The sequence below is a fragment of the Cryptomeria japonica genome, chromosome 3 (genome assembly GCF_030272615.1).
Source record: "Cryptomeria japonica chromosome 3, Sugi_1.0, whole genome shotgun sequence".
NCBI lineage: Eukaryota > Viridiplantae > Streptophyta > Pinopsida > Cupressales > Cupressaceae > Cryptomeria > Cryptomeria japonica.
In genome coordinates this window covers 162,385,241-162,395,967 of record NC_081407.1, presented here as the reverse complement: position 1 = coordinate 162,395,967, position 10,727 = coordinate 162,385,241, and the positions used below count along the sequence as shown (strand labels likewise).

General features: G+C 31.3%; 1 protein-coding gene across 1 annotated transcript; it reads right to left on the bottom strand.

Annotated features, from left to right (window-relative positions):
- Positions 1-472: 472 nt before the first annotated feature.
- LOC131031013 (plasmodesmata-located protein 6) lies at positions 473-3,587 on the bottom strand. The gene is made up of 3 exons (XM_057962012.2): positions 2,547-3,587; positions 1,687-1,815; positions 473-862 (listed from the first exon to the last, which is right to left on the bottom strand). The coding sequence occupies exons 1-3, from the start codon at positions 3,283-3,285 to the stop codon at positions 858-860; spliced, it is 873 nt and encodes a 290-aa protein (XP_057817995.1). The 5' UTR covers positions 3,286-3,587; the 3' UTR covers positions 473-857.
- Positions 3,588-10,727: the final 7,140 nt, after the last annotated feature.

Genomic DNA, 10,727 nt, shown 5'->3' with positions numbered 1-10,727 from the left:
ATTGGTGTGCTAAAAAATTAAAAAAACAATCTACCCTAGACTATGCATGTACTTGTCCTCCTTTTCTAACGTGTAATCTTTGTACTTCACCCATTGGGAACCGATGCAGTGATTCATATTACCCCTTTCTAAAGACCAATAAGCCTCAAGTCGGTGCCAGGTGTCCATAAATATATCGTTACAATACGAGCATCTCCAGACTCAACCAACGGTCCGATAGAAAACAGCTAGCCCCACCTTTGTAAAAGGTTTTGGTCTCTACGCAATTCCAATTATCAAGTAGATAGGTGAGCTATCCATTAGCTAGCTGTGTCCCACGCAACAATGACTTTTAACAAAATAAAAAGAGGATCCAATGACGACTAAACAACTGGTTTTGGTATCCGTACATGCACGTCGATTAAGCACTCTATGAATGTGAACATTACCTAAAAAAGATTACATTAGGTAAAGATGAAGTTGCACTCAGCCAAAAAGAAATTGAGAATTGAGAATAATTATTTTTGAAAGCGTACAGCAAAGGTAAAGGGAAGGCTTTTATGAAACAAGTGGCCCATAAAGTTGCTGGTTTGCTGATTACAACATCTGCACATAAACTAAAATATGGACAACACCCAAAATCACTGCTACAAAAAAATATATGTGGCTTTGGATCTCCCTCCATGTGCTTTGCAGCATATGACATCATGGCGTGATTTCTTCTAAGGCAGGCGAATGCATATCGCTATCAATGATTTAATAAAAATCAATTATGCAGATACTTTGGACAGGATGTCTCTATTTGTCTTCTACCGCTGGAAAAGAATGGCTCCGCTGTGCATTGTCGCCTGCTGGATCAAAGTCAATCGGGGCAGATTTTACCCTGCAATACAAGGAAAAGTAATTGTTAGAAAGAGACAAATTGTACGTAGATAAGATTTGGACGTTTAAGTATGATTTCTGGTTAAATTATTACAATCTCACACGCATCTTGCGTTTGAAAATGGAGACAGGTGGAGGTGGAGACCAAATTGATGTCGTGAGAAAGCACCCTAAGCCAGAATTCACGGGCGGACGATATTTTCAAAGAACAATGATTCAGTGTAGAAAACGCTGGAAGACTCTATTTCTTAGTAACGAAGAAAAAGTCCTGTAAAGTTTAATTTAATACGAAATTGATCTGGTGTAGGGCCAAAATGAATGTGGACAGCAGGATAACAAGCTCAAATTTGTCTCTAATGGCGGTCTATTTCACGGCTACGTGTCGGAGAAAGATCTATTTTTTTACAGAAGTATATTGTGCCAGAAAATCAGTATAAACAAACATACCTAAAAAAACTTGCAGGCTCAATACACAAATCCTTTCTAGACATCTTTACTTCTAGAATGACACTAAAATAAACTGTTAATTTATTTGTAGTAACTAAATTGATAAAATGCGTACAGACTCTGCACGCTATGATGAACAAACGCACAAAATGCAACGAATCTTACATTCTCTGAGCAATGGACCACGAATCACACACCTCTCAAACTTTTTTCACATGGACCTTACCTAGCTTTTGTTTTTTTAAGAAAATATTCTCTTGAATTGTTAAAGAAAACGCACAAACAATGGAAAGCAAGATGTGCACTCAGCTCTAAGATTCCTCACCATCAAAGGCTGCAAATAGGGGTTTCTTTTGTCATACTGTAAAATTTAATTACCTTTGCCGTGTTTTAAGATTTGCTTCAGAAACGAAAGGAAAACCACAATGAGCGCCACTCCAGCCAGAAGCCCTAAAATTATCGCCACAGTCTTTCCGGCGTCATCGTCGTTGTCATCATGGTGATGATCTACATTGCAAAAAAACCCAAACCTTTACAAGCTTAGCACATAAACTCTAAGTGCCACATTACAAAATGAACAGAAGATAACAGAGCAGGATTCCTTAAATAATAACAACAGAAAGAAGAGAACAGAGCAGAATTCAGGATTCCTTAAATTATAATAGAAAAATATAAATACTAACAATTAATGAAAATAATTTTGATCTTAGAGCAGGAATTGAGCAGGATTCAGGATTCCTTAAATAACAATAGGAAAATGCAAATACTAAGAATTAATGAAAATAATTTTGATCTTTTATTTCACCAGAGGAAGAAGAGAACAGAGCAGAATTCAGGATTCCTTAAATAATAATAAAAAAATGCAAATACTAAGAATTAATGAAAATAATTTTGATCTTTTATTTCACCAGAGGAAGAAGAGAACAGAGCAGGATTCAGGATTCCTTAAATAATAATAAAAAAATACAAATACTAAGAATTAATGAAAATAATTTTGATCTTTCATTTCAACACAGGAAAAAGAGAACAGAGCAGGATTTAGGATTCAGGATTTAGGACTCCTCAAATAATAATAAAAAAATGCAAATACTAAGAATTAATGAAAATAATTTAAATCTTTTATTTCACCAGAGGAAGAACAGAACAGAGCAGGATTCAGGATTCAGGATTCCTCAAATAATAATAAAAAAATGCAAATACTAAGAATTACTGAAAATAATTTAAATCTTTTATTTCACCAGATGAAGAATTGTCACGGTAAAACGCGTCCTGTGAATACCGCGCATAACACTTGCTCAAATAAACCTGACCGCTAACGGCGTTACCGCAGACATCCCTGAGCCTCTGCACAGCCGCAGCCATACACGTGCCGCAATCCGTTAAAGACAGATCGCCTTCGCACTGCGCGAGGCCGTGAACATAACCGGTTCTCGAGTCTCCAGAATTCGACAGTCGGAAGCCATTACCGCCAATAAAGCCTCCCGTCTGTAAGCCCGACAGGACTAAGTTAAGATGAGCGTAAAAGTCCGTGCCTCCGTTTTGACTCCCGCTGCAGGTCTTGTAAATAACGCTATTATCCGCCAGGCCGAAGAAATTAACCTTATCATAGTGCAAAGAACAGCCGTCCATCTGGATTCGAGCACCGCGTGTCCTGACGCAGACCTGAGCAATTTGTCTCTGAGCATTGCGTATACAGTTCTGGCAATCTCTGCCGCCGAGGTCCCCTCTGCATTGGTAGAGCCCGTAGACTGCATCGTTGCCGGATGTGTCTAAACTGATGTTGTAGTACTTTGTGTTGGATGCCTGGCTCACCAAAGTCCCCAGCAAAGACTGCAAATTGTTGTCGTAAGTGCTGTCCTCTGTATAAATCTCCTGTGAGCAACCTTCGTATACGAAGCTCTGCGAATACACAGACACCAGAGGTACCAACAGTAATTTCAGCACTATAAGACATCCGTTCCTCCTCCTCCGCTCCATTTCGTTGGCTTCTTTCTTTTCTCCCCCTTCTCAACAATGGCGGCCTTTATTAAAACCAGTGAAAATGGCGACCCTCTTTTTTCCGAATGCTTCGCTGAATCATGTGCCGTTTGCATTACAGTAGGCCAGATTGACACGTTATAATCGGAGGGCACTGGTATACAGCCGTTAGAAAGATTGGAAAATAGTGGACTAGCACGCTCCTTCTTTGACTAGAATGTGAATCTGTTTACCCATATATTTTGACCACATACTACGAAGATTCGACCTGCCGACCGCCCGCTCCTGGCGATTTCCATTTTACAAAGGTGATTTAAAAGTACTCAAGAAAAAGAGGTATTAAAAGGGAAATGACTTGTCTTTAATTTACTTGTAAAGAATTTTCTATTGCTCTTTTTAAAGGGAAGATACCTCTTTAAATTCATTAATTTCAGAAAAGTTTTAAAAAAAGAATATATTTTAGACAAATTTTATTTGTTTATGAGGATTAAAGTGGGAGATGTTTTAATTTTTATAGATGATTTTAAGAGGCATTTTTACCCTTCTAAATGTAAATATTTTTAAGATAATTTTTAATCGTTTATGAAGATTAAATATTTCAAATGTTTGATTTTTAAGAGGCATTTCTTTTAGAAGGGTTTATATTACCTTTTCATTTTATTGGAGAGATTCTTTTAGTAAACTTTAAAGTTTATATGATATAAAGAATTTTTTGTAAATTTCAAATTCGTATAGTAGATGTGTGAAGCCTCGTAAACTTAGTGATCTTTGTGGCTTCACACACGTCACATATTTTTTTTATCGTATAAATAAAGAATTTTTTTGTAAATTTCAAATTCATATAGTAGATGTGTTAGTGATCTTTGAGGCTTCACATACATCACATTTTTTTTTATCGTATTAAGACCTTCAAGAATCATCTTCAAATCATATTTTACTATGTTACATTGTTCACTTTTTATTTACTATATTTAGGATATGCCTATGCACTTGCCTTTATTCTTTACATTATATCTCTTTCAATTCTACATATGAAATCTAATTTTTCATAGACATTAATATATAAATTGAATTGATATGTGAAAGCAAATCACCTAATTTATAGTCTATGGAAAAACATTGAAATATAATATTTAAAAAATAGTATTTTTAAATTATCCATATAAAATATAATTTTAAATTTTTTATATAATATAATATATAAAATTATTAGTAATATTTAGATAGAAGTTTGTATTTAAATATTTGCCATATATACTAGTAAAATAGACTAATTTAAAAGATACTAATAAATATCATTTCAGAGGCCTTTATATTTATTTTTTTACTATAAACACACAAAAACATAAACACATTAATGAATAAACATATCTAATTTTTAATTAATTTGAAATATAATAATAAAAAATTCACAAAAAAATGGTTAAAAGACACACCCAAAGTTTAGACAAGACCAGGTTTATACAAGAACATGTCATAGGGCCAAGGTCAACACATGGGGTGGGTGGGAGGATATAGGATAACCCCCGAGAAAAGAAGGTCATGGCCCTCTGGTCCTCCCACCCCCCTTTAGAATAGTAGGGCCAATCTACCTCTAATTAATGAGCCCCATAGAATTATAGGGGCATTAGTTAATTAATGATGCCTCAAACGAAAACTAAGCAACTAAAGAAATTCCATTAGGAGAGGGGTCTTTATCATTAGGATTCCCTCAAATATCACCAAGGGTAGGATTATCATCAACTAAATCCTAACCAATGAGTGGAACCTCTTCCTCAAGATTATCCTCTAAACATTATGAGCACGAACTAGAGAAATGCTCAAGTTTAGATAAGGAACCTTGCTAGAGTCGAGCCAACCAAGAACACCAAGCTCGTGAGAAGAGGTAGAGGGAGACTAAGACAACTGGGACCAACCACTTATAACAGTATCTTTGTTTCATAAGGGCTAAAATCCATGGGACTGGGTACCATAGTTTTATCTAGCAAAGTAGTTGTGGCCTTGTAGGCATCCTTTAGAGGAAATCTAGAAATAATGTAAGGAGTGTTGCCCTAATGGTCAAAATCTCTTGCCAATATGCCACCTCAAGTGCAAATTTTCTATCGTGTGCCTCAAACCTACATAAGAAGATTACAAAAAATCATAGCTTTAGAGTACAAAGAGAGACATTAACATCAGCAAAAAATCCTTTAAAAAATAGAATTTTTGTCTTTCCAAATGTTGAGAGAATCTCTAGTAGATAAGCATGCTAAATTTGGGTTTACTTGAAAGAGAGACAAGTCCAACCCCTTAACAAAACAACGTGTCATGAAAAGGAGTAGGTCTAAAAGGTATTCAAATCATGGATCTAATTTCAACCTTCTTGAGCTTTGATACAAAACCAAAAATGATGCTTATGAGTCTCTATTTATCCATAGAATAGACAATGAATCTTAGTAACCCCCAGATGTATTAGCAATGAACCAAGTGAAACACCTCGATAAAGAATACATTTATTTAAAATGCAATGCTAAATATCACTTTGAAGGCCTTTATATTGAATTATTATTGTTTATTTACTATATACACAAAGACAAACAAATTGATAAATGGGAATATTAAAATTTTAATTAATCTAAAAGATAATAATATAATATTCACAAAAAGGTGGGTGGTAAAAAGGCACACCGAAAGTCTAGACAAGACCAAATCCAAACAATAAGAGATCATTTTGTGGGTAGCAAATCTCATCCTATTTTTGGGTGTGAATTTGAGCCACTCTAAGCTAAATGACAAAATCAAATGACTGTGATTCTAAAGTAGCGGTGGCTTGGTAATGCTCCAAGGTGGCAGTCTTGTATGATCAGTGATAGAAACATGTCAATTGATTCTTACAGATACAAAGAAACTCAAGAGTATAAGTGATTACATCATTCCACCAAGCTATCTATCTAGTCTCATGTATGGGATATGGATCTAGGTTCCAAAAAATTGAATTCATGTGTAGACATGGCCTTGTGATTGATAAATGATATGTTTATCTGGATAATTGAGTCTTAATGACCTTGGGCATAGAAAAATGCTACTAAATATGAAACTATATTGAAAGTGGTATAAAAGGAACACATTTAACAAAGGGTCCACTAGAAAAAAATAATAGTTTAAGGAGAAAAATAATTTTGCTCACATCATAGTATGATTGAGATGCTTGATTACTCTACCATACCCTACTCTAAGATTACTCCAAGTGTACCACATTGTATGATCTTTGTGGCAACCAAGATTAGGATTAAAAAGTCTTAATTTATTATGCATGGAGAACCACAGCTTTCTTTCACCAACTATCCATCACATAGGTAAGGCCCCATATTTTTTATGGTCCATTTTAATCATATTAAAATCCCTACACAAAATCCAAGTGGTGACATGCCCTAAATTGACAATCCACCTCTATAGGATAGATCTCTTAACATAAATTAAATAAATTATTTAATGAGTTCAAATGAATGATTATTATTGTTGAAAAGAACCAATAATGCTTAATTAGTGTGGTCTCATCCCTAGTCAGCTAAGTGTTGGTACCATAAAGGAGAGAGAAAGGTGACAACAACACCTTCATCTACTTCATGTTTAATATACAAAACATAACTCAAAGGTCAAATGACATCGCAAGTTGTTGAAAGAAAGAAAAATTAAACCTCTTTTAAATAGAAAATGTTTAGACCTAGAAATAATAATTGAGCATCTAAAATGAAAAGCTTCCAAGGGTGGTTTATTAGACATCAAACAATTTAGGATCTATATAATTCATAAACAAGTGTCAAGAATTGTCTCCTTGTTATCCATCTCATCTAGAGTGGAATAACTATATTGAAAAGAGTATCACTCAATTCAAAACTTCCTATGAAAAAATTAAGGTAGACATGTCTCTATTTTTATCACACATATTATCCCTCAAATTGCAAAATCATTGGCAAGGTATAACACCTACATTTCCCAACAAGAGGAGGAGAACCATGCCGAACAATCTTAGTTGCTGGTTAAGATAGCATTGAAGCCGATAGTGAGGCTCTCATATATTTTGCAATAGAATTCCCCCCAAGAGGAGGACCAGGAGGTTGAACAAATTTCCTATACTCCAAAGGTTTTGAGATAATTTTAAGATATTAGACCACTAGATCTTGAAGAATGCTTAGGAGGAGGAACGTTTTTATTTGATGTATTAGCCTTGAATTGTTTTTCTAGAAGCTTGTGAGCTAATGGTAGGTTGAGAGGAGGGTTTGGGATGGGAAGAAATCAAAGGGTAGACTTATATCATATGTTCAAATTACAATAATAGCAAGTGTTTGATAAATTTAGATCTATAGAACACATTAAACATATCTAATTATACCAAGGATGTCCTTGATAGATATCATCAACATTATAGCTTCAACAACAACTATTATAGAGATAGGAAAGGACATTGCCATTTAAAAGGATGAGATCACCCATATTTGTGGCACCTTGAAGAGCGCCACAATAAATACATAAAAGTTAAGTGATCCTACTTCAAAAATTAGTGTACCATTGACTCCAACAACGCCATAAAGTCCTTGCAAAACTCTCTCACTAGAAAAACATAAATTTTTCTATTACTTTATTTTATTTTATTTCATACTTAAAGAGATATTTTATTTTCTAATTTTAATTCTATTTGTAAAAAGGTATAATTCATTATTCAAATTTATTTAATACTTTAAAAATTAAATAACAGATAGATAAAAATATCACAGAACCATTTTCTCATTTACTTATAAACTGGTTTATTTTACTTTACAAATATTTTCTTTACTATATACTTTTAAAAATAAATCTTTACTTTATTTTATTAAAGATCTATCTTATTTATCACACATTTTATTTATTTTAAAATTATTTGAATATTTTTTATATTTAAAAATAAATATTAATTCTAAATCATTTGTATAACTCCACCTATTTAATATTTACATAATTGTAAATAACACATCTCATAACCTGGCATGGGGTGTTAACAAAAACAAATAAAGAATCAATATATTAAAACAATAATGAATCCACAAATTAAACATTAGTAATAAAAACATAAATACATAATAAAAATATTTGATAGTGCTCTCTAATATTGAAACATAATAAGAAGCAAGATACTTTTATAAATCTTAAAATAAAATATACAAAACTAATAATATGCAAACTCAAAAACAATTCATTACAAGTGTTAACAACCATTACAAAAATGACATATAAAAAAATTTCATACTAGAAAATTACTCAACATTTATTTTTAAAAATTATTTTATATAAAATATATTAAAAATGATTCACAAATTGAACATTAGAAATAAATATATAAATATTTGATAACTCTCCAATAGATAATTTAATTTAATAAAATTAAAAAGTATCATAGAACAATATATGCAAAAATAAGTTCAAGGCTAACAACCATTGAAAAATGAGATGGTATAAAAAAAATTTAATATAAGAAATATTTTATTTTATATATTTAAAAATTATTATTATTATTATTATTTATTTGTTTGAAAAGAATAATTACATTAGAGACTACAATGATGTCACAGAGTAGAATATAATAGTTTGAATGTATTAACACAAATAAATATATAAAAATGATATATCATTTTAAATATCTAATTTATGTTAGATTTTTTATAAAATGAACATTTTTTACATTTAATAATATAATTAGTCGATAGACTTCTCTTATGAGAAAGCTTGCATATAGATGTTCGGAAAATCTATCTCAAACCTTAATACATGTCTCACGCTTTATAAACTTCTTTACGACCTTCAAAACACTGCAAAACCACTCTACATTACATCTTCTATTTTCCTATCGAAAATTCCTTATACCTTTTTTTTTTTTTGATCGACAAGAGACCGATGCCATAAAAAATTATTAATCAAAAAATTTAATTGTTACATCTTCATTCGATGTGGGCACCGGTAGCAAAGAATGGAAGGAAGAAAACCTTTGATCTCGCCCAGATCCCTTAAAAGACCAGAAAAGAAAATTCCTTATACTCATTAATGATACAAATACTAATTATAATGATTTCAAATATATTCATGAAAAACGCTAGATCGAATATAATACCTTTCAATCATAACATTTAAGAAAATTAACCCCACTAGATCTAAAATATTTTTTTATTTTCAATAACCACAACACTAAGATAAATGATAATTAGAAAAGTAAGACACTTGATAAGGACTAACACAAAAGAATCTAGGAGCTCCCAAGGTGCTTGGGAAGTAGTTGAGAAATTTAATATATTTCAAACTAATAATTACGAAATCACACAAGTTGTAAATATCAACGTTTGAAAGTATCACACCATCACTAAAAATTGAAATATATTTATTATGTGGGGAACGTTACTAGAGAAATTTATTATTGTTACACGTGTAACACACCAACTTGTTCACCCCATTTAGATAAGTCGCTTTAAGAGCCCACCAACCGTTACTATTTTATTATAGTTTATTTTTAATGTTTATAAAAATAGTTATGATTTTGTTATTTAGATTTGATTTGTTTTTTAATTTTTTATTATTAAAAAAATATTTTTTTCAGTGTGTATAATGGAGCTTAGTTTGTATTCATATAATTTTTTAAAATTTAAAAGAACACATTAAAAACTTATATAAAAATGTAATGCTCTTATATTTATATTTCAGTCAAAAATAAATAAATATTAAAATATTAATTTATAAAGATTGTTAGAAATGTATGATTAGAAAGATAAGAATTGGTTCAATATTATATTGGTGTATTTTAGAATTCATTGTGATCACATACATAATATTGATTGTGGTGAAAATCTATATTTTTATGTTGATTTTGATTTCTATTTGTATGCATATATCCATATTGAGAATACCATTTATGATGAATTAGTTTGTTTCTTCTTATGATCTAAGAGTGTGAGACTTGACTTTATGCTTTGACTAGATACAAATATTTATTCTCATTATTTATAAAATAGATGTATAAAGATATAGTCTAAAAAATTTAATTATAAACTAATCTCAATTGTACTTTCAATGCTTCTCACTTTTATTATATATGTATGGGTTTACAATGAAAGATAATTATGTAGTTTCTATGGAACTTCTTACCTTTTTTATGGACTTTATAAAGAGTTGTGCTTGTAAATACTCAGTATTTATAGATATAGACTTACTTTTTTCATCATGTTGGAAAGTTCAATTGTCTTAGAAAAGTTCAGTTAAGCATGTTCCATTAATCATAGTAACATTTGTTAATTTAATACATAATATTTTTTAGTAGTATAAAACTAGCACTTGTGTTTTTTTAAGTTAATAGAATTGCTTTTTAGACTTCTCACTTTGAGTGTATATGTATTGGTTTGAAATGCCTCATAGATTTGTATTTTTTCATGGTATTGCTTACT

Coding starts and splice junctions, on each gene's coding strand:
- LOC131031013 (XM_057962012.2), bottom strand. CDS start 3,285: ATGGAGCGGAGGAGGAGGAACGGATGTCTTATAGTGCTGAAATTACTG. Junction 1,816..2,546: donor CCGTGACAATTCTTCATCTG/GTGAAATAAAAG, acceptor TTTGCAATGTAG/ATCATCACCATGATGACAAC.